The sequence below is a fragment of the Ipomoea triloba genome, chromosome 9 (assembly GCF_003576645.1).
Source record: "Ipomoea triloba cultivar NCNSP0323 chromosome 9, ASM357664v1".
NCBI lineage: Eukaryota > Viridiplantae > Streptophyta > Magnoliopsida > Solanales > Convolvulaceae > Ipomoea > Ipomoea triloba.
This window is the reverse complement of record NC_044924.1, coordinates 2,256,474-2,279,280: the sequence shown is the minus strand read 5'-3', so window position 1 is coordinate 2,279,280 and position 22,807 is coordinate 2,256,474. Positions and strand designations below refer to the sequence as shown.

At 36.4% G+C, this 22,807-nt stretch overlaps 4 protein-coding genes across 5 annotated transcripts; 2 read left to right on the top strand and 2 right to left on the bottom strand.

Annotated features, from left to right (window-relative positions):
* The first annotated feature begins 2,296 nt into the window (after positions 1 to 2,296).
* LOC116029305 (NDR1/HIN1-like protein 13) lies at positions 2,297 to 5,363 on the top strand. Its single transcript, XM_031271243.1, has 2 exons — positions 2,297 to 3,120; positions 4,954 to 5,363. The coding sequence occupies exons 1-2, from the start codon at positions 2,506 to 2,508 to the stop codon at positions 5,038 to 5,040; spliced, it is 702 nt and encodes a 233-aa protein (XP_031127103.1). The 5' UTR covers positions 2,297 to 2,505; the 3' UTR covers positions 5,041 to 5,363.
* An 83-nt stretch (positions 5,364 to 5,446) lies between these two features.
* LOC116029304 (60S ribosomal protein L3-1-like) lies at positions 5,447 to 8,531 on the bottom strand. 2 transcript variants are annotated; one of them, XM_031271241.1, is made up of 6 exons: positions 8,391 to 8,531; positions 7,920 to 8,023; positions 6,997 to 7,107; positions 6,485 to 6,789; positions 5,953 to 6,362; positions 5,447 to 5,850 (listed from the first exon to the last, which is right to left on the bottom strand). In XM_031271241.1, the coding sequence occupies exons 2-6, from the start codon at positions 8,002 to 8,004 to the stop codon at positions 5,592 to 5,594; spliced, it is 1,170 nt and encodes a 389-aa protein (XP_031127101.1). In that variant the 5' UTR covers positions 8,005 to 8,023; positions 8,391 to 8,531; the 3' UTR covers positions 5,447 to 5,591. The 2 variants fall into 2 exon arrangements, with proteins under 2 accessions (XP_031127101.1, XP_031127102.1); XM_031271242.1 differs by having other exon boundaries at positions 7,920 to 8,022; positions 8,447 to 8,513.
* A 4,190-nt stretch (positions 8,532 to 12,721) lies between these two features.
* Positions 12,722 to 16,783, bottom strand: LOC116030344 (tubby-like F-box protein 14). Its single transcript, XM_031272569.1, has 5 exons — positions 16,383 to 16,783; positions 14,701 to 15,175; positions 14,358 to 14,445; positions 13,941 to 14,073; positions 12,722 to 13,663 (listed from the first exon to the last, which is right to left on the bottom strand). Exons 2-5 carry the CDS (start codon positions 15,046 to 15,048, stop codon positions 12,949 to 12,951), a joined length of 1,284 nt encoding a protein of 427 aa, XP_031128429.1. The 5' UTR covers positions 15,049 to 15,175; positions 16,383 to 16,783; the 3' UTR covers positions 12,722 to 12,948.
* A 2,579-nt stretch (positions 16,784 to 19,362) lies between these two features.
* On the top strand, positions 19,363 to 22,427 carry LOC116029062 (WAT1-related protein At1g25270-like). The gene is made up of 6 exons (XM_031270944.1): positions 19,363 to 19,436; positions 19,533 to 19,649; positions 20,323 to 20,560; positions 21,601 to 21,759; positions 21,850 to 22,058; positions 22,346 to 22,427. Exons 1-6 carry the CDS (start codon positions 19,363 to 19,365, stop codon positions 22,425 to 22,427), a joined length of 879 nt encoding a protein of 292 aa, XP_031126804.1.
* The last annotated feature ends 380 nt before the right edge of the window (positions 22,428 to 22,807 follow it).

Below are 22,807 nucleotides of genomic sequence, written 5' to 3'. Positions count from 1 at the left end.
CAATCCATTCGAGTGTGGGTAAACTCGTTTTATGACTCTAGTCGGTAAAGGACTACAAAGAAGTAAATCAGCTTAGGTTAAGCAAACTGATTCAAACTCAGGGGCAAGGATTCAAACTCGTGACCTTGTAGTTACAAATGTGAATTTCTTGCCATCTTAGATATCTCTTAATCATTATATTTTGTTGCAATTTGTTTAGTCGTTTCAGGGTACTGTATTCGAAGTAAATTCGATATAGCAAGAAGGGTGACAACTGGGAAGGATCATGTTCTACTCAATCCTTGATCCCATCATCTATTCAAACGGTAGAGGTAAGGAATGAATACAAAAATTATTGGGCTTTCTTGATTGGTTCCATTTACTTTACTGACAGATGATTTGATTTGCTTGCTTACCATTTCCACATATAATTGCGATAACATGGATTACATTTCAAGCCATTTCTTACTTTCTCCCACCTCCAAAGTCAAAAATGCACATGACTTGGGAGTGTGATTGCCGACAAATTCATTTTTATTTTTCTTATTAAGAAAATAATAAATAAATTACTGCCTATCTGCCTCTTTTTTTTCTTTTTTTTTTCTATAACCAAGTTATCCTAACTTGGCCGTATTATATTTTGAGTCCCATGAATTCGCCTTTAGGCCTATAAGAAGGTAAACCGAACCCACCCTTAGGCCCTATAAAGAGGTAAATCGAGCCCACCCCCAATATACCTTTTTATTATTTTACTAAACTAATATTTTTATGGTACCTTTACTATTTGGATAAAGGAAAGTATAAAAGAAAATGTAGTTACTCGATAATTACAAGGTTACAAGTTCAACTCCTAGCGGGAATGGTCAATTTTTTATTTGAGCTGTTCAGCTATGGATAACTTAGATTGGTTTACCTTACCTTTTTGTCGTCCTTTGCAGGCTAGGATCAATATGTGAGGTTTATTCTTGTACAGTTTCGAGTAATGATGGCATGTTTCCCTGGTTATTTAAAAAATAAAAAAAAAGTAAACGTAGGCTTGACTTTTAGGTCCCTCTTGGTTGGATATTAAACCCATTGCCTCTTTGGTTTGAGGTTTAGATCTGAATGAAGTTAATTTGCCGTTTTCAAAGAGGAAATGAGGAGGCTAAGGATCGAATGAAGAAAATAGAAGTTATTTAGTAGCAGTTCATCCCTCTGGAAAGTGTAGGTATACATTACATAGCAAGGTATGCTATTGTGGCTAAAGCCATATTCTTTTTGCAGCTCCCTTTTTGCATGTGTCCATTTCAGCATAATTGCATAAAGCAGGACCATCTCGAAGAGGAAAAAGAATATTAAATATATACTTCTAAATAAAGTCTGTGTTAAAGATATCCACAAAACTAAAAAAACAAAAACAAGATTATAAATAGCAAAAAGTTAGTCCACCATATAGCCTCAAAGATGGTTCAAGAGAACAAGTTTCACCGAAACATTGCCTGTGGTGTCATTTTAAATGAGATATATTTGAAAGGTGTGGGAAAGATGCTATGGAGTTTCCTATGACTTCATAATTAAGGAACGCTCCATCCCCCAACCAATTCAACTTCTTGCTTTACAAATCTGTGTTGAAGAGTTATATGCCACCGTAAATGATAAACCGTTATCTTACTCCGTATTGTTATTGACTTATTGGTACATTTGGAAAATATTGATGGCAAATTTTAAAATTATGAAATAATGCTCAAATAGATTATGGAACCACATTTGAAAATGCAATTTACCCATCTAAAGCAACAAAAATTGTAATTGGATCCTTTAACATTTTTAAATTATAATTAAATCAAAATTGACATTTTTATTGGGTTACTGCTGATGTGTGTCGGTTATTTTATTAAAAATATTTTTTTAAATTTATTTTAATAATTTTAAATTAATTTAAATTAAAAAATTAGGAATTATATTGTCATTAGTTTAAAAAAATGACTGATGTTGGCAATAAGAAGTAAAGTCTAAGGTAATCTACTAAAATTTGTTTTTCTTAATGAGTAATCATTAATATTAAAATGAATCATAAGTGAGAATCTATCCAAAAGGCTGAATCTCCAACTACAAGAATCTGACAAAATATCTAAAAGAAATTATTCTTACATTATTACTGGTGAGATTCAATTCTGATATTTCTTCTTTAAAATTTTACATTTATAACCAATTGAGTTGTTCATGAAAATTAGTGGGAATTAGATTGAATAACAACGCTAACACATAATGGACACAGAAGCAGCATAAAATACTCTCATTATTTCTGCCTTTTTATTTTATAATTTGTAAGCAACCCATCTCTCCCACCTCATACTCCTCTCTCTCTTTCTCTCTTTGTCCACCGTTCATCATCTTTGGGCGACCCCCCAACCCCCTCCTCCTCTATCCCACAACGCACGCAAAGTAGCAGAAGCGAAGGAGAGAGAGAGAGAGAGAGAGGGGAGAGAGGGGTGGGGCTTCACTTTCCCAATTATTCCATCTTCATCTTCTTCAGTGAGACCAAAAATGAACTCCAGTGAGAGCACCAATGGCCGCATCCCTCACCCCCCGCTTCAGGGCCACCATCACTACTATCCGCCTCCCCATTCCTCCTCCTCCTCCTCCTCCAAAGCTTCCTTCAAAGGCTGTTGCTGCTGCCTCTTCCTCCTCTTCACTTTCATGGCGTTGCTAGTCATTGCCGTCATTCTCGTTATTGTGCTCGCTCTCAAGCCTAAGAAGCCCCAATTTGATCTCCAGCAAGTCGGCGTCCAGTACGTCGGCATCATCCCCAACTCCGCCGCCGCCGCCGCCGCGGCCTCCGCCTCCGTCTCCCTCAACATCCGCATGGTGTTCGCCGCCGCCAACGACAACAAGGTCGGAATCAAGTACGACGAGTCCCGATTCACCGTCATGTACCGCGGAATTCCACTCGGGCGGGGCATCGTCCCCGCTTTCTACCAGCCCGCCCACAGTATCCGCCGGGTCGAGACCACCATCGTCGTGGATCGGGTCAGCTTGCTCCAAACGGATGCCGATGCTTTGGTCCGCGACGCTATGGTTAACGACCGGGTCGAGTTGCGGGTCCTCGGCGATGTCGGGGCTAAAGTCCGGATCCTCGGGTTCACTTCTCCCGGGGTCGAGGTTAGCATTTCTGCAACTACTACTATTGTCGGTTCACCTTTTCCTTTCTCAACATTTCAACATCCATACCGGAATCCGATTTTGCTTTTCTTATTTTCTCTCTCTAGAATTTCACGCATTGCCAGTAGTATTCACCTTTTTTTTTTTTTTTTGCTTAGAAATTCGGATTTCACCTCTCTGCTTTGAGTGCTTTCACACCAATATGAAACACATACTCTCTCTCTCTCTCTCTCTCTCTCTCTCTCTCTGTCTGCGTTTGCTAACATGTACCACTGCCACTTTCTGCTTTTGCTAGAATGCGCCTCGCCTCCTGCATTCACTTTTCTCAATTTTTGGTCTTTTTATGTGTGAATTCTCGTCGCGGAATATTTTTTTGTTTACTCGTGGGATCCACGGGCCACCACCCGGTTGCCAGGGGGGTGGTTAATGAATTGCCTTGAGTGCAGTAGTTATGGTGTTTAGGCTTCCAATTTCCCCAACAAATAGTAGTGGTAGTTTGATATATATATATATACATATATATATATATATATATGAACACATTTGTTTTTTCATTCGTATATAGTGTTAATATCATTTTTGGTTCTCCAAATATTATAATTTTGCCTCTTTTGATCCTCAACTTTCAAACCGACCATTTCTCATCCTCTGAGTATTAATTTTGTGCCTCTTTTTGGTCGTCTAGTGTTAATGACACTTTTAATTTTGTAGTTGTGATCATGGTCGGTCCTTATGTTACTCAAATCTGTTACTCCAAATCCTTGTCGAAAAGTTTTCAAAAAAAAAAAAATCCTTGTCGAAAACTACTTTTTCTGAGAACTAGATGATAAAGATGTCTTATCAAGAGTTTGATTAAGGGTATCCATGTAATAGAATTTTCAAATTTATGCTATAAATAACTGAATTACTAAATCTACACTAAAAATCACATTTGAAGGCCAAAAATATTTTGTTGCCTAAAATACAATTATTGAAGCAAGTAACATTACTTATTGTATTAGCACCTACTCCTTGGCATATGTAGACCCAATATTTTTTATTTGTAGCATTCTTAACTATTAAAAGCACATATGCACCTCTTTGAAATGGGAAAAATCTAATGGAGTTTGGAGTTGTCCCCCTGTTCTTACTTTTTCACTAGGTTTTGGCTGTAAAAAATAAAATAAAAATATATATTGGTCCATATTTTGCTTGTCATTCCACATCCAAAGAAGGACAAAGGGAAAGGGTTTTTTCCTAATATGAGGAAATCAAGGAGAGAACAAGTATTTCATGCTGAGTGAGAAAGTATGAAATGGTAAAAACAAAGGGGAAACAAAATAACATGGACAGTTTCATTGAGTGGAAGTGGGGAGCGGTTGGATTAAAAATTTAGGTAGAATATTATATTATATTATATTATATTTTTCTTTGTTTATAAGGTGTGGTGTGAAGCCAAGATCAATAATGGAGGAGTGGGACCCTTCATCGTGATGCCCATTATTTTAAACATTACTGGGACAACATTTTAGGAGTGTGTTATGGTGTCGTTGTACATGTTTTGATCGTATGTTTTGTTCTCTTCCAATTTACTTTGAGTTAATTTTCAATTTTTGCAACAAGACAAAAGAAACATAACATGCGCTGCACTAGGCAACCACGGCAGCAACAGTTTTATGAAAACCTTCATAATGTTGTTGGGAGGGATGGAGGGGTTGTTGTTTTATGGTTTATTTGTAGATTATGCTTACTCTTTTAAATAAATAATACAGTAATAATTAAGAAACTGTAATTTTCATAGTGTCCCGTGTGGTTGTGTAAATGATAATGTTTACTTGTGTATGGTATGGGCAGGTGTCTGTGGATTGCACGATAGCAATCAGTCCAAGAAAACAAGCTCTCACATCCAAGCAGTGTGGTTTTGATGGATTAAGTGTATGAATATGGCCTACACTTACTTCTTCGTTACACTCTCTCCTCTCTTGCTCCCAAGGATAGAGATAGAGAGAGAGAGAGAGGCTGAGTGTTTTTGTCCTCAGTCGCAGATGGTAATAGATGCAATTGCCTGAAAGATGATTAATCGGTCAGCCACGAATTGTATTTAATTGAGTCTATTTATAACACCAATTTCAGGAAATTTTGATTTTGATCCTCGTTGTAAAGCGTTGGAACTGATTGCTAATTCTGCTTTTCTTTCACTCGCCTCAATTTAACTGTATACTTACCTCTTTAATTGTTGAGAACGGCACTTTGTGGTGAAAGTATTTTCCGGCATCCTCTTCTCTATTTCTATGTATTTATTATTAACCACATCAAGTGCTCTCTAATAGGAAAAAGTATTAAGGGATGGTTGTAAAATCACTTGATGAAACACAAACAGGCAGCCTTGGGTAAGGTATAGCTAAAATGTACTCTCGTTGTTTTACAAAAGATGAAACAAAACTTCTAAATTCCAAAACGAAGACACAAAAAACTGTGATACAACGGGAAACTTAAGCCTTGAGACGACCATAGATTTTCTGCTTCTCCTGTGTGGTCTGGAAACGACCGTGTCCAAACTTGGAGGAAGTATCGATGAATTTGAGCTTAATCTCCTCGAGAGCAACACGTGAGGTCTGGTTGAGCAGAGATTGGCGGAGGGTAACAACTCTTTTCTTGGGGCCAACACAGCAACCTTTGATCAAGAGGAAGTCATCCTTCACAACACCATAGTGAGGAAATCCACCCATAGGAGTAATGTCTTTCTCGGTCCTGTTATCATTGGAGAAATTAATATCATTGGAGAAATTAATAATTGATAGAAGAAAATTATAGTATGATGAAAATAAATAATTTCATTATGCAATGTCACACCTGTCAAACTCGGTTATTGCTGTATGGGACTCCTGTCCTGCCTTGCCAAGCTTATAGATCTTTTTGTTCAATTCAGTACGGTGATGGTAACCATTCTGACCAGCACGGGCAACAGTGAAGGAAACTCTAGCAGGATGCCATGCACCAATACAGGCAACTTTGCGTAAACCTCTATGGGTTTTACGAGGAAGACGTGTTACACCCCATCTTGTTACAACACCTTCATAACCCTTACCCTTTGTGACACCGATGATATCGATCATCTCATCCTTCTGGAACACAGCATCAACTGGCACCTGCTTCTCAAAGAAGCCATATGCAAAGTCAACCTTCTGCGCAATTGTCCCACCATTCACCTGGATCTCCATCAGGTGAGCCTTCTTCTGCTTCAGTCCCTTCATCTTCCTTATCTGCATTATTACATGATGGGAAATGGCCAAATAATAATTATGTCGAGATTAACATAACAATATAACCATTATTGAAAACACATTAGAAAAAATTACAATTTTTGGTTGTTACAAGTTTGTACCTGGGTGTGAGCCAAAACACGAATGACACATGCATATTTCTTCAACTTATCCAACTGTGCCTGGATATCCTTCTTTCCATCCTCAGACTCATACTTCTTTGAGTACTTGGTAAAAGCTTTCTTCTTTGATTTGACCCAGTTCTTGTAAAACCTCCTCCTCACCTCCTCATTCAGATGCTGAGCCCAAACAGTGTTGAGGCAACGAAGTCCACGAGGTGTTTTCACATAGCCAACAACTCCAACAATCACAATTGGAGGTGTTTCGACAATTGTCACTGCCTCACATGTCTCTTTCTTGTGAAGTTCTACATCAGAAAAACTAGGATATCAGATTAATGTTGCAAAATGATTATTACAAAATACTAAAAGGAAATTTCCCGATGGTACCTGACAGCACAGTTTTAAGAGAATATATTAGCAATATGAAGCTACCATTAAAATATAGGTAATCTAGTAATCTAACATAGGAAAAATTAAAAACCCAACTACAAAGCAGATGACAGAAAACTTACTGGAGCCAGGTTTCTCAACTTCTCTGACAATGTGAGTCATACCAGCCTTGTATCCCAAGAATGCAGTTAGCCTGCATGGCTTGGTTGGGTCATCCTTGGGAAATGCCTTCACTGCAACAGTTAAGAAAAGGACATCAAAAATCAAGTGTAGCGATTTATCTAAAATCCAATGTTGTAGAAATTGGCCTAGGCAGCCACCTAAGCACCCCTATGCTGAGGCAATTCCAGCACTAGGCAGCTCGAGTTGGGTGCCTAACTCGGGCAAGTCGATGCCCAACAGTTAGCACTCAACTCAGCCAAGTGGTTCTTTTTCTTGCTCAGTTACTCCTCTTCTATATTTCTCCAGCCATGTACTCAACTAATCATCTAACATATGAAGTTCACTAGTTTAAGGGATTATAACTCAGATTACTCGGCCACCTAGGCGGCGCCTAGGCACCCGACTAGCGCATAACGCCTAAGCACTAAATTGAAAAGCAATGGTTTAGATATGCATTACAGAAACTTGATGAGAATAATAAAAGTCAGCAATTGATAACAAAAATTAGAGTAGAAAGAATTATCCAACACACTAATAAACAACAGATATACATTGACTAACCTAGAGTTTTTTTTTCAGAAATGCTCATAGAAAGATAGGAAGTGCTACTTGCTACTCAGTTTGAAAAGCACTTGCAAACAACAAATATGTACCAACCACAAAATACAATTGGAACTAAGGAATAAATAACCAATAACACAATGGAAGTAAAAAATTTCAAATCTTCCATCAGACACTATCAGATCAATATTTTAACAACTACAAGTGTAGCATCAAGATCCAGCAAAGTAAACTTCATCAAAACTCACTATAGAAAAAATGACATTACAATTTAGAGCTAATTATATTAAATGAAATTTTAAAAATAAGATAAAGTAAGTACCCTTTCCCCTCTGACGAGAAGCACGCTTCCTGGGAAGAAAGCCAAGGGACCCATGCCTTGGGTGCTCAAACTTCCTATGCGACATCCTTCCCTGGAATCACAGCCTGTTACCAAAACCGAAAACATTTTTTTTTTAAAAAGCACACATAAAATCAAACATAAAAAATGATGCGAGTAATTTGAAGAAAAAAAAATTCTGAAGCAATCAAAATGAAAGTAAATTCGAGCAATGAGCTAACATCTAATAAAACTGATTTTAAATATTAACATGAAGAAATGCAGATGTGAAATGCATTGTGACATAGCCTTCGTATACATTAGCATACAGAGGCATATACACAATCGCATCAGCATTAAAACCTAAAAGCTCAATTTAACGATTGCATGAATTACATAGATACATATACACAGAATAAAAGCTCATTTCAACGAACTACAAATGAATTCAGTGGAGATCAATGAGAGTTCAACTTGTAATGCTCGAGGGGATAACAGCTGACGAGAGATGGAGAAACGTAAGTAACAACCCTTGGCGAACAGCAACCGGCCGCAGAGCTTCAGTCGATATCGAAAACCCTAAACGAAAGTGAGATGCGTATATATTTGTCTCATAAGACATGATGCGCTGGATCACCCCTAGACGGGCTCGTGGCCCATGAATAAATTTCCGCATTTGGTCCAACTTATTACTGGGCTTTTCAGCATCCGGCCCAACTATTACTTATTACCCGATATTACACACTGACCATGGTCCACAATATAATTTGTCGGACATGCTCCGAGACTAAGACTTTATTTGGTAATATAATTAGCTTATCAGTTAATTTTGATTTATTTAATTAATATTAACCGTTTGACTTAGTTAAACGGTAAATATAAATGTTTGGGTAGTTCAAGGTACAAGTGAGAGGGTTTGATCGGGAACGAACGCGGGTTACCTGGACTGTTAAACAAACAGAGAAAGACCCAATGAATTTACCAAAAGAAATTAACTTTTTTGTAACAACTTATTATTCCAAAATACAACCATTCAAAAATCTGATCAAAATAACTTTTTCAGTTAACTTTTTTTGAAAGTCATTTTGCATGTAATCCGTCATCAGCTAGTTAATCGCTAATTTACCAAACATCTTTCTACTAAACTAGTTAAATCTTCTAACCCAATCAGCCAACAACTATAATAGGAATCAAAGCCTCACATAGAAACAAATCTTTTAAGTAAAGTTTTTAGTAGTTTCATCTACTAAATCAATGTTGTAAGGACAAAGCATTTTTTTTTATCAAAAGACACAAAGCGTTAGAATATCATGCTTTCATACGTTCGAATTTGTTAGGGTATGTAGGACTTGTTCTAGCGACTGAATTGTAATGTCGAGAAACCTCTAGAAACATCGGCCTTTAACCTTCAAAGGCCACTTGATCGTTGCTCGGTAAACAAGCAGGATTCCATGCTATCTCAAATTACAACTTGTTTTATACATCAATGGAATATTATATATCGAACTATAACATCAATATATCAATATATTTATATAACAACCCAAGTCATAATCAATCCAGGAAAATTCCCATTTTTAAGTTGTTGAATTATATAAATAGCCACATGGGAAGAAATTGACAAAATATACGAGTAAACGAGAAAAACGTTTTTCATATTTTCGTTTTTAAACTATCGCAAGCCAACCAACCGTTGGTAGTCACATTCATCAACAATCTCATCCCTCATCACTCATCAACGCTATGGAGTCATCAGCCCACAAACAAACTAAAAAGCCAAAAAAATGATTTACATTCACAAGCAAACCAACAAAGCATCGTTTTGGTTTCGAGGGAAGATTAAATACAAAAAGCAAAACTGAAAACATCCCCAAAATGTCCCTTAGATTAGAACTATACACACAATATGCATAGCTATACATGTATGAAGATCTCCGGAAAATTTATGAAATTAAGAGTGATGTTAATGAAGACAATAAGTATATACAAAATATCTTCAGACTAGTACATGAAGACACGAAGAATATATATACAAAATATGTTCAGACTAGTATATGAAGACACGAAATATATACAAAATAGTTACATTAGTTTTATGAGGAAGGAAAATGAACACAGTTACAGATTAGTTTTATGAGGAAGTTCAGACTAAAAACTAGCCATTATGCAGACGATACAGTAATTATACAGTAATTTTTGGATAATTACATCTTCAGGCCAGTAGGTTTATCTAGCTTGATACATAATACAGTACTATATTTTTGAAATTATTTTCTAAATTTGTTACCTCCTCCATGCTTCGTAGTCATGAATACGGGCTTGGTGACCTGGTAGAGATCGGCGAGGGATCGGAACTTCCGTTTCCTAGGCGGGCACACCGCCAGGGCGGCTTCTTCTAGATTATTCTCCTCATTCATGGAGGCGGAAGACATGGCGTCCGTCACGCTTTCCTCGTCGCCGGCGGCGTTGTTGCAATACCTTCCGCTATCCGAATCGCCGCTCAGCTGAATCAACTGCAAAGCCGCGTCCATCTCCGGCTCCGTCAGCCTCGATTCCATCTCCTCGCAACTCCTCTCCTTCCTTGCGGATGATGCTAATTTCTTCATCATTCTACAAATCAGGCGCAAACTATACGTATAGACGGAGACAAGCGCGTAGTATTTCTGCGTAGAGTGTAGAGAGAGAGATCGCGGAAATGGGGTTTCGTGGGAGAAGGGAGAAAACGGGGTGGGATTGGAGGAGAGTTGAGGCGGAATTTCCTGCTCGCAGAGGTAATGACGAAAATATCTGATTTTTTTGGGTGTATTTTAGCCGTATTTATAGGGGCCGTGGTTTATACTTGGAAGGGACGGAGGTTCCTCGATGTCTACTTTCGTAATTTTGACATCCCCGTCAATTTCACGGTTTCACCGCCCCGCTGTTTTTGACAGTACAATCAAACAAATTCACCGCCTCACTTAGATAAGGCCTGTTTGCCATGCATCAATTTGAGAATTTTGTTTTACCATCTTTTTTTTTGGGTTATATATTATTATTAATAGCATTAGAATCATTATCCATAATAAGAAAGATCTTTCTTCTCAGAGCAACCACATCAATTTAATTTTTTTTCATGATTTTTGAGGATGGAAAGAGAAGAACGGAAAAAAGATTTTGAAGTCTGATACCTAAAAAAGGCCAGTATTTTACGCGCTCGACTGACCGAGATCAATGCACGAAACGCACTCTCCTGCACGTTTTCTGAGACTTTTCTTTCTCGTTGTGGCCCACAAAAAACATGCATTTGTAGGAAGATAAAATTCAATTTCTCTCATTCTTCTGTTTCGTCAACATCATCTTGTATTGTTCTAAAAATATGAAAAAGCATCAACGCTATTTTGTTGATGCTTGCCCAGTTGTAAGCGAGGGAGCTTATTTCGAAGACTTGATTTATGTCATGCGACCGCGTAGAGTGGTGAAGTCAGCGTAATGTTTCGATTCTCCAGGGCATCATCCATGAAAAAATAAGAAAGACCAACAAAATTCTAATAAGCATTTCCCAAAACTTTATAAAAAGCATCAATTTGTGTCATTTTTAAATAAAATTGATTATATTATCAGTTTTTGCAAGTGCGATATACCAAACGTGGCCTAAGATTACTTGCACATACCATTCTAGGCTTCCAGCACATACAAGCAATTTCTCGTGTATATCAACTCAATTAAAGTATGGCACGAATGTGAACTGACGCTGCATATAGTTTAAGTTACCCCAACAACGGTTAAGAAAACGACCTTCCTTATCGAGTCAAATGAATTCTAGATCATTAGTTAAAGGAAGTCAAATTGTGGTCAAATCTTACAAATATGTTACTTGTCATTCACATATATTAGTACAAAAATTGCATCATATGTTTGAGAACTCTTACCCATTCTTATGTTCATATTTAAACTTTGATGAAAGAGGTAAATAGCGTGATGTGAATACAGATTTTCATATATATTGTACCTTAATTACTGTTGTTAACAAAGCTAAACTATCAACTTGCAGGCTATAGATGTGATTCAACGGTCTACAAGTTTTTATGTGTTGCACACTATCTATTGTTGTTTATGAAGTAGATCTATCAAACTACGGAATTGATTCAATGGTCTACAGGTTTTCATGCGTTTCATCCTACGGCGGTTAACGAAGCAAAACTATTAACCTTCTTTGGATTGTGGTTAACTAATTTGAGGTATCTCGGGTCTACGGATGTGATTCAATGGTCTACAGGTTTTCATACGTGTTACATCCTATGAATGTTAACGAAACAGAATTATCAACATTCTATGGATTGGTTAACCAATCGAGTTATCCCCGAAGCTCATCTACACATATTAGTGATTGTATTTAAAAGTGTTGAATAGTTTCTTTAAATTAAAGGCGGGTATAATCGACCCAGAGTAATGGTATGCATTGTTATATTTATTGATTCAAAGTTGATGAGATCCCATCCAAGTGCACAATGTTGATGAGACAAGCTCACAAGCCTTGACAAGATAAGCTAACAATCTGCAGCTACTGTGAAACCTCATTTAGGACCATATTCTAAGACAAGAAAATGGAGAATCTCGTTAGGCAGGGAACACAACACAAACACTCCGAAGCTGCCTGTATTTTTGGGAGTTAAAGGTGTTATGTAGCATGAATCTTCCCAACATTAACAGTCTACTGATTATGAGAGACACAAGAGCTAGAAGAATGGTTAGAACAATAATAATGCAGACCTTAATCTGTGCATTATGGTGAGTGTAACTGTGCAAGTATTCAGACAATTTTGGGATTATACCATAATTTTGGGATAATTATGCCAGTTGAAGAGCATATAGTATTGAGACACTAATGTTTTGGTAAAAAACCTCTGAGATATCATGCCTCAAATGCTTCATAGAATTTTCGACAACTTCAATTCTAATGGTGAAGAAAGCGACAAATAAGCTAACAGGAAATGAACATAAGGGGATTATAATTGTTATCTGTAACACCCTAATGTGAGGATGGTTTTCTCTTCTATTCACAAGCCAACTTGGCGTCGAAGCTACTCAAGCAGATAGCAAAAGCCTGAAATGCAGATAAGGGATATCGGTAATCCATGGTAAACATATCTTTGCCAACCTTCCCGAACTGCAGGATGACCTTATCGTGATCTGGCTGGCTTGGCGGCTGGGAGGTCGTTGGTGCATTGGTAGCGGGTTGTGTGGCGGCAATCAGTTGGAAATTTTTTACAGATGCAACTGTAACCCGTCCTCGAAAATTTAGGCACCAGCACTGCAACTGTTCGTGCCAACGTGGCGCCTTGTTCTTAAGAACCAAAGGTCTCGCCTTGCCATCATTGTCTTCATTGGACGACGATATGCCAATGTCAGAAAACCGTGCACTACTGAATTCAGTAGAATGGTCAAGAGATTTCGAGAAAGACATGCTCCGGAACGAGTCCTCGAGAGATCCCGGGAGAAGCTCGGGTTGTCCAGGCACGGTACCACCGGCATCAAGTGATGAAGCAGGAATCGAATGCATGATACAATGCATTCTCCGTGGACCCCTCGTTCCGAGCACATTCAGTTCATATGTGATATGAGATATGCTGTAGCTTCCAGTTGGGACTTTCGGAGAGACTTTCTTGGAATAGAATCTTCGACTTGTACGCCCTGGAGCAGGGATATGTGCACTACTACATGGGGGTTGTGTATCATATATTATAAATTTTGTTCCGAGAAAATTTGACCTGTAAGAAAATATTATATTATATCATTAGTTATTAACAAACCTACATTCAAAAAAAATTGATGCACGGTTTTGTATTTGCAAGAATCACCATAATAATATTAGATCGAAGATACAACCTTTACAAAATGTGAGTGTGTGTGTAATGTGTTAGTATTCAATAGTTCAACATGATAGGACTGCATTTTTTAAGGTATCAATAGATTAAAACCCCGGAAACATAGAAATTTAGACAAGAGATTAGAATATAATACATAAGACAGGATAATAGTTCTTACCTCAGTTTCCCAATATATGTGTTGCTTGATTGAGAGATGTTTTCGGCATTCATTGAGATGATATATTCTGTGCAAGTAGTTCGACGAGTTCTTTTTGCAGAGAGAAGGAACTTCCCATTTTCAACTAGCAAAGCTAAAACGTCAAGTTGCAAAGTGTATCAATATTCAATAGTCGGACATAGGAACAATTGCATGTCTTGATTGAAATAACTTTAAACCAAAAGAAGCCTGTCTTTTAGCAAATCTAAGAGCAAGTATAGAGTTTTCATACTAATTAGGGTGGCGTTTATAAAACGACTATAAATTAGTAATCAACACACCATTTGTAGACTTCATACAATTGAATGCAATTGTAGCGGGACTAATTTGTACACAGTCCAGAAAAGAATACAATTGCGAACATAGAAATTAGCTTACCGGGACTAAGACACAAAAACAGATGATATGTCAAGTTAGACTTATCACGCTTGATGAAGCATTGAATAGTTCCATCACGAGATCCAGGCTGTATGAAAATTAAAAAGACTCAGCAATTTTTCATGACAAAGGAATTGCCAAGGCAATGTTAGCGTTATAAATGAATGGCGGGGGAGGAAAAGAGAAATAGGGAGTTGAGGACGTATCGCATAAAGTATCGTGTTAGACACATTCTCCATTTTATTATTGCATATTCAAAGGAAAAAAAACACATCAAAGGGCAACTATAATCAAAACAAATTCGCACCGAAACACAAGTATATCACAGTTTGAAGAAAGCTACCTGCTTCAATGAAACGGGAAAAGTGAGCTTTCCACAAAATTCCGGACCTCTAACAATTTCCTTACACATGCTCCTCCAAGACCTGCAAACTGCAGCACACGCAACGACATGTTTACGAGAAGGCCATGTGCTCTCGCTCTCCTCCAACCTTCTGATAACATCAAAAAGTAGCTCCGGTGGGAGATTAGACCAACAGCTGTTCTGGATTACCGGGGAATGGTCACTTAGGTCATGGAATGAACCATGAGATCTTCCCCTGTGATGGCTGGACAGCCTAACGTCAAAGCTGCGCCTTGAAAAGCTGCCGAAGCTATCTCTAACATCACGAACTATACTACGGAACGACATTTAATCTCGAAAACGATGGAGAGAAAGCAAAACAACAGAGTAAATATCACTGCTCTTCAGCTCATTTTTTGTGGTTAAGCCTTTTCCGGTACATTAAAGCTCAATTGACAAATGAATGTGGCTGTCACTGGACAAAAAACAAACAGCACTTTGGCTATGAGAACAAATAGTTTATGCAAAAACAAAGGGAGAAAAGCAAGAAAGGCACTCAATAGGCAAAAGTGAAAGAAAAAAAGAAAAGAAAAGGGTGAATAAAAGTGGCAGCTTCACATGGACCTTAGGGCAAATGACATGACTTTTATCACATACAACTTTTTTAGATTCTTAAAGTAGACTTTGCTTTTGTAATTTTAGCTGCCGTGGAGTAAACAAGATTAACAACTAAGTTAAGAAGGTCCACTATAGGCTCATATATATACACTATACAGGGCAATTAACTTTCTTGTCCACTAATGATGCATGCTTTATGGAAATCCAAATAAAGGCTCAATATTCCCATGCCCCCTAGAAAGTAAGACTAGCCACAAGCCAAACTAATTTAATTTTAGACGCAAAACGCTACATTGTTAACTTAATGCAGTACCATTCTAAACTTTTGCCACCGCCTAAACTTTTGCAACGCCAATCCGCCATGAGTATTAAGTTAAGTAACTTGCACAAAGAATCTTTCGTTTTCATACTTGCAAATAGCTCTGCTACATAAAGCAAAATGTAATAGGTTGTCCCCAAGACCCACCCAAGAATTTGATGCCACTACAACCTCTAACTGAGTATATTCAATACCTGCTCACCTATAACTCTCCAGATATTAAGGCTTTTCACCCACCAAAAGAAAAAGAATTGCACTTTTGGACTCAATTTATTGATTTTATTCACATTATCTAGTGGGAAGACAACCAAACTACACTGTGTTTCTAACATAAGCAACTAAAAGCAGATAAATTAACCTCCAGTAAGTTAAGCTACAGGCTAACAGACTCTCCTTTGCTTCCCAGGAAGTATTACAGTACACAGCAAAAGCTAGAAACTTCATCTTCCTCTCCACGCCAAGTAAAACAAGAAAATGGAAAAAAAAAATAAAAAAAAATAAAGAAAAACCAAGACTTTACTGAAATGGCATAATACCCAGTTTATCCACCCACCAAAAATGGGTCATTTTTCCAGCAAATGAGTCCAAGAGATGCAAATCACAGTAAAACAACAAGTTTTCAGCATATTTGGCAACAAATACAGATCAAATATGAACAGAAATCTGAACAGAGCTAATAGAGATACACACTGATACTGTGCAAGATCTGAAAGTGCATAAACTTGGCTCAGAGATAGATCTGTACCTTGGATGAAGAAATGCAGCAAAGATGAAGACACCCAATAATTGGAAGGCGAAAATTAAGAGAACAATGAAACAGATCAGAGAAATTAAAAAAAAAGGGTCTCGAAATTTTCACCTAAAGCTTTAACTCCCTAACCCACTTTTTCTCTCACTCTGCTTTTCCTCTCACCCGGACCCCAACCTAACATTAAATCCAGTTCAAAGAACCAGGCGCAGATTGGGCAGGAGAAGATGGAAAAAAGGAAGAGAAGAAAGAAAGAAATCTCTATGAATGCGTAGTGGTAGACTGGTAGTTCTTAGCCATTAATTACAGTTAATTATTGGCGAGAAGAGCAGTAAATTCAGTACCACTCCGTTAAACTAAGCACAGTGGTATTGTAGGAAGGAAGCAAGGTGTTGATGCTCCTAAGACTTCGAGCATTTACTAACGACGCCTTTTTACAAGAAACGTACTATCATTATTGTGTCTTTAATGTGTTTAGATGAAGCGTATTTAATGTTTTCTGTATCAATTTTGACCAATTCAATTGGGGCATAGACCAACAAAAATTATCCAAAACAATAAGGGCATTCTCTATAGTATTGATTTTTTTGTAATTTTGTAAGTGTCAGCTAAAAGAGATATGAGAAAAAGAGAGAATAAAAAACAAAACATAAAAATGATTATTGAGGTGAAAAATAAAAAGAAACGACATAACGCGTCAGCCAATATGTACACTGCACGAGCTCAACTGGGCATTGAAACGCACACAGTTGTGACTTTCCAGAAAAGATAGATGAGGATGCTTTAATATTTGCCTTACTCATGATTATTATTATTATTTTTTTTTTTTGGTTTAGCATATGTTATTGAGTTATTCCACAAGACTAATATGAAATCGATATGGTTACACTGTTATACCTAACCCAGTGAGTCATTATACTATAAATTATGATCTACACTTTAAGGTAGACTACTATCATATAAATTTATTCTTAGTATATTAAAGGTTTATTTTTTTTAGTATATTAAATATTCGTTTTTAGCATATTACATGTTCATTTATTGCGTTTTTATATTGGCGGTTTTGATTTGTTTGTTGTTGATGCAAATAAATGAATTCATTTGTGATATTTGTTGATTGAACTATATGAGAATAGTTATATGATTGTTTTTTTTTTTTTGAAGATAAACGTAGATTATATGATTGTTTTTTAAACAACTAGATGATATGAAGGTTAGGTGGATGATGTTTGTATATTTGTGTTAATATTTTGTGTATTCTTTGAAGGCATTATTTGTATTCTAGACTACGATTCTGTGTATTCATGTTAGTGATACTTAAACATAGGTTGTGACGTGTTTTGTGTATTCGAATGTTAGGATGATGATCTATGTGTAGTTGTGCCAATATTATGTATATTCCCTGAAGCCATTCTGTGTATTATAAACAATGATTATGTGTATTCATGTTAGTGGTACTTAAACACATGGGTGATGTGTTTGTGTTTTTGGTGTTTTCATTTTCTATGTATTCTTTGAAGGCATTATGTGTATTGTAGACTATGATTATGTGTATTCATGTTAGATGTACTTAAACATAGGTTGTGACGTGTTTTGTGTATTCGAATGTTCGGATGATGATTTATGTGTAGACGTGTAGTTGTGTCAATATTATGTGTATTCCCTGAAGTCATTCGGTGCATTTTAGACAAATATTCTGTGTATTCCTTGAAGTCATTTGAAACGGCGTCCATCCAGTCACTCGTCCACTAACATAAACAATACGGCGTCATTTTGGATCAGGGTCCACGGTATAAGGATTGCACTTCTCACGGGTTGTTATGCCATGGGCCCGAGTTCGGGTCCATATTTACAGTTTTAAAACTATATATTCACAATTTTAAAAATCTTGATTCACAATTTTAGAACTTTATATTCACAATTTTTTAATTCTATATTCACAATTACAGAACTCTATATTCAACAGTATAACACAATTTTTAAATTTATATTCACAAATTTTGAATTGTATATTCATAAAATATTTCAAATGCGCATTCTGGATCTGGGTCCACCTTGACCTTGCAAGGTGGACCGGGTCATAGCATAATTTGCTAATTCTCACGTTTCTGGCCCATTTTAATTTGAATGCAAAGTCCGTGAAACCCAGAGATCGAAAGCAGCTCAGGCCCATTTTGATCCATTGCAACAGACGTCTCACTTGAGATTGAAAGTTTGGACGGTTGTGCTATTTTACAATCAAATTAACGCATTATTAATTAATTTTAAAGATCTGAATTATTTTTTTTTAGCAGAGATTCAGAGGGGACGGGGTAACCCGGGAAGCAAAGATTACACATTGTTTAACTTTACTCTCAAAAGATTGAATATTCAATGTCAAAGTCCAGACAAATAATTCCGGAGAATGTAAATCATGGGAGTTTTTTTCCAAAATGGTCCCTCAATTATTGCTCATTCTCAATTTTGCATTTCGACTTTCAATTGCACCTAATGTGGTCCCTCGACTTTCAAAAACTCACCCAATTTGGTCCTCCGTTACATATTCCGTCAAATCAGTGTTAAAATGGAGGGTATTTTCGTCCATTTACCTATTGTTAGCCTAATAAACATTGAGAAATAGTTGAGGGACCATTTTGAGAATAGTCAAGGGACCATTTTGGGAAAAACTATTTTGTTTATTTTATTTTTGTTTATTTTCATTTTTTAGACTCTATAAAATTAGAATTTCTATACATTTTTTTCTTACAAATATAAATAGTTGAAATCGTGCAATCCATCCTACAAATTTTTAACTTTTTTACAGACTTTTTCCCTCTATCTAAATATACAAACTATTCATATGCAGATTTACAATAAGTTTCGTAAATTTCATAAATACTCATTGTGCTTCAGTAGATTGCAAAGGTAGCTATGAACAGATACTACATTGTAACAGAGTCAGTAATATTAAAAAAAAATGTTGCTCTTAGTATATTCGATGTGTTTCAGGAATAAAAGGACGAAACTAAAATGGATGGTTATATTTCAAGCATTTTGTTGCGGATTAATTGGGTGAGCTCTTCGATCATACTTCGTGTTTAATGAAATTTTACTCTTTTTTTTGGTATATCATTAACTAAGCATATAATACGCTCTATATTATCTCAGACCAACACTAGGACAAAATTTGAATGGGAAAGGCATAATATATGCTTCTGCAACCTATGCCACAGCAATAACACTTCTCACTCTTGCAACAACATTTATCCTTGCTGTCACACTGAGGTATATATTGATCATTCGATTTTACCTACTGAAATATTGGCTCTCTTTGATAAAACTTATTTTAAAACTTATAGTTTATTTTATATTACAAATTAAATAAGCTATAATAAGTTCTTCGTTCAGAAAAAAAAAAAGAAAAAAAGAAGCTATAACAAGTTCTATTTGATAAAAATATGGGAGGTTAAAATAATAACTTATTTTGAAATGTTTCAAAATAAGCTCATGGCTTCTTTTTTTTTTTTTTAATTCCCTTTTTATCTTTATTAATTTATAAAAATGACATCATTTACTATTCATTAATAAAAATCATACTTTCTCTGCCTCATTTTACTTGTCATATTTACTATCCATTGGTCAACCAACTTTATCTTCTTTATTGATTTTCTTGAGTAATTTTTAATTACTTTTAAAATTTTGTGTGTTCAATAATACTTTAAATGTAGTTTCAGTCAAGCCAGATACATAAAATGGGATGAATGGAGTAATATATTATATTAATTTATCCTTTTATGTCTTTTTACAGTTATTAATTAATTCAGCAATTAACATTACCGCACTTTAATTTCAATTAGTTAGTTTATTAGCTACTAACTTTTTAACTAGACGTGATAGAAAGAGCCATTCCATATATGGAGCTTAATTAACTAAATTAATTTAATTTTGGAGTATGCAGGTTGGAAAGGATAAAATGGAGCGTCCCAGCAGGGAAAGCAAAGGTGTTGGGAACTATAGTTGGGGTTTGTGGGGCAATTGTGTTCGTATCCTATAAAGGGGCAGAGATTGATTTATGGAATAAAAATGTTAATCCTTTACATTCATCACTACACTACAAAGTAGGAACTAGGCCTGTATTGGGAGCCTTCTTGGCATTTCTTGGTTGTTTTTGCTATTCCTCATGGTTGATTATTCAGGTGAGTTGCAGATGGCTAATACAATTATGCTAGTTTAGTTGGTTATATATGAAAGGCAACCCCAACCAAATTGATGATTTGGCAGTTAAGGTGTGTTTGGAGACCTAGAAAATGATTTCTGAAAATCATTTTACAAGTTTTAAGTGTTTGGCCAGAGGAGAAAATGAAAGTCAATGGAAAATAAGGTTTTGGTCAATGAAAAATATATGTGATTTTCTAGAAAATGACTTTTCATTTTGTTTTGGAGAAGTCATTTTTCGTTTGCCGCAGTGGAGCAGCAAATCATTCACGTCACCCCCCCACCACCCACCACCACTCACTATCGTACCCCACCACCAACACCCCTCACCATCATCCACCACCCCCACCCCTCACCACCATCCACCACCCCCAAGACCCACCACTACCACCATTGTATATTTTAACTATTTAAAATTATAAATAATTATGCTCATTTTAAATTAAGCAAACACACCAAGACAGTTTTCTAGAATGCAACCAAACACGGGAAAGGAAAATGTTTTCTGGAAAATTACTCATTTTCTAGAAATCATTTTCCTGCTTTTTTTGAAACACACCATTAGTTTAGTAATCTTGATGAGATTCTAAGTTTCAAGTAATTTTTTGTGGGAACTACCTTTGACCTTCTCGGTTTGAGCCGATATACAAATTTCACCCAAAACATATCTTTGGGTAGCGGCTATTATAAATCAAAGGTTATATAGGGTAGTGCCATTACCGGTACTAATAGCACCCTAGATTTTGGTGGTCACCCACACCTACTTTAGAAAGTGTGCTATGTGTTAAGTCCACCTTGTAATCTTAGTTTAGGTTGTTCATGGTTGACCCTCTCAAATCAAAAAGACCAATAAATAACTACTACAGGAGGTTGAATTTGAAATCTTACCAAGTTAACTACCATATTAACTTGGTTGGAATTGCGGGCCTACACATTAAAAATTTTCTATATGTATGTGTGATCCTATATAATAATTTTGAATTTTACATATTTATATTTATGATGATTATGGACGGGACAGGGCATAACAGCAGACGAATATCCATATCCTTACTCGTTTACTGCTCTAACAATGGTGATGGGTGCAATCCAATCGTTTGTTTATGCCATTTGTGTGGATAGAAATTGGGAGCAATGGAAGTTGGGTTGGGATACCAAACTTCTCACAGTAGCATATGTGGTAATCCATTCTCGTATTAAAAAAGTTACGAGTTCGATTTTTGCTAACACTATCTTAATCCATCATGTTGCACATGCATGATTTTCCTAGTGTGATTTATCTCTCATGTCTAGCTTGTCACAACAGCAGGTTCGTTATTGTTTGCAGGGGATTTTCGGTGGTGGAGTAATGTTCTCTTTGTTGAGGTGGTGCGTGGGTACAAAAGGTCCCGTCTATGTGTCAATGTTCAATCCTTTGACAGTTATCCTGGTGGTGGTTTTCGGATCCCTTCGGTTGAACGAGAAGTTATATTTGGGAAAGTACGTTTTTCATCTCAACTAATTAAATTAACTAACAGCCAAATACCTTGTAGTCTAATGGCATCCGATGTCCCGGTTAACACTCCCACATGGATGATGGGAGTGGGTTCGAGCCTCAGTGGAGGCACTTCATTAGGTTGAGAAAGTAGCTATGAACAGATACTACATTGTAACCGAGTCAGTAGTACTCAAAACAAAAAAAAATAAAAATTAAATTAACTAACACGTTACCTACCAAGATATCTCACTAACACTAATAATAAGATTATGATATGGATTACACGCAGTGCATTTGGAGGAGTTGTCATTATGATTGGAGTATATGCTGTGCTGTGGGGAAAAGGGAAAGAGACTGAGGGAGATCAGTAGAAACCTGGAAATGAAGCTCAACAAATTGTGAACAATTCTTCATCATTGCGTGCCTTTCGGCAGTGGCTTATGCTATTTATTACTTTTCTATGACTCAATAAAAAGTATTATATTTTAATTAATAAGTATTATACATCTCACGTAGGAAAAGTCATTATATATAGTATTGTGTTATTTTAGCAAGATCTTATTTACTTAGCTAAATGTGACTATGATTTGCAGAGGAGTCTTAGCTTAGTGGTAGAGTGGTGTTTTCGTTGTCGATGTGGTGATTTGTCCTTAAAAATCTTATTTGCGCTTCAATATTCAATCCTATGACACACATCATAATAGCCATTGCTGGATCTATCCTTGTGTTTGGACGGGAAGTTGCATTAAGA

What these genes read in the sequence shown, in the direction of transcription:
- LOC116029304 (XM_031271241.1), bottom strand. Translation starts at nt 8,004, where the DNA reads ATGTCGCATAGGAAGTTTGAGCACCCAAGGCATGGGTCCCTTGGCTTT. An exon ending in TTCTCGTCAGAGGGGAAAGG is followed by an intron (nt 7,108 to 7,919) that starts GTACTTACTTTA and finishes TAACTGTTGCAG; the next exon opens with TGAAGGCATTTCCCAAGGAT. An exon ending in AGTTGAGAAACCTGGCTCCA is followed by an intron (nt 6,790 to 6,996) that starts GTAAGTTTTCTG and finishes TTTCTGATGTAG; the next exon opens with AACTTCACAAGAAAGAGACA.
- LOC116029062 (XM_031270944.1), top strand. Translation starts at nt 19,363, where the DNA reads ATGTGTTTCAGGAATAAAAGGACGAAACTAAAATGGATGGTTATATTT. An exon ending in TTTTGTTGCGGATTAATTGG is followed by an intron (nt 19,437 to 19,532) that starts GTGAGCTCTTCG and finishes ATATTATCTCAG; the next exon opens with ACCAACACTAGGACAAAATT. An exon ending in GAGAAGTTATATTTGGGAAA is followed by an intron (nt 22,059 to 22,345) that starts GTACGTTTTTCA and finishes GATTACACGCAG; the next exon opens with TGCATTTGGAGGAGTTGTCA.
- LOC116030344 (XM_031272569.1), bottom strand. Translation starts at nt 15,048, where the DNA reads ATGTCGTTCCGTAGTATAGTTCGTGATGTTAGAGATAGCTTCGGCAGC. An exon ending in GTTTTTGTGTCTTAGTCCCG is followed by an intron (nt 14,074 to 14,357) that starts GTAAGCTAATTT and finishes TTGACGTTTTAG; the next exon opens with CTTTGCTAGTTGAAAATGGG. An exon ending in ACATATATTGGGAAACTGAG is followed by an intron (nt 13,664 to 13,940) that starts GTAAGAACTATT and finishes ATTTTCTTACAG; the next exon opens with GTCAAATTTTCTCGGAACAA.
- LOC116029305 (XM_031271243.1), top strand. Translation starts at nt 2,506, where the DNA reads ATGAACTCCAGTGAGAGCACCAATGGCCGCATCCCTCACCCCCCGCTT. An exon ending in TCACTTCTCCCGGGGTCGAG is followed by an intron (nt 3,121 to 4,953) that starts GTTAGCATTTCT and finishes TGGTATGGGCAG; the next exon opens with GTGTCTGTGGATTGCACGAT.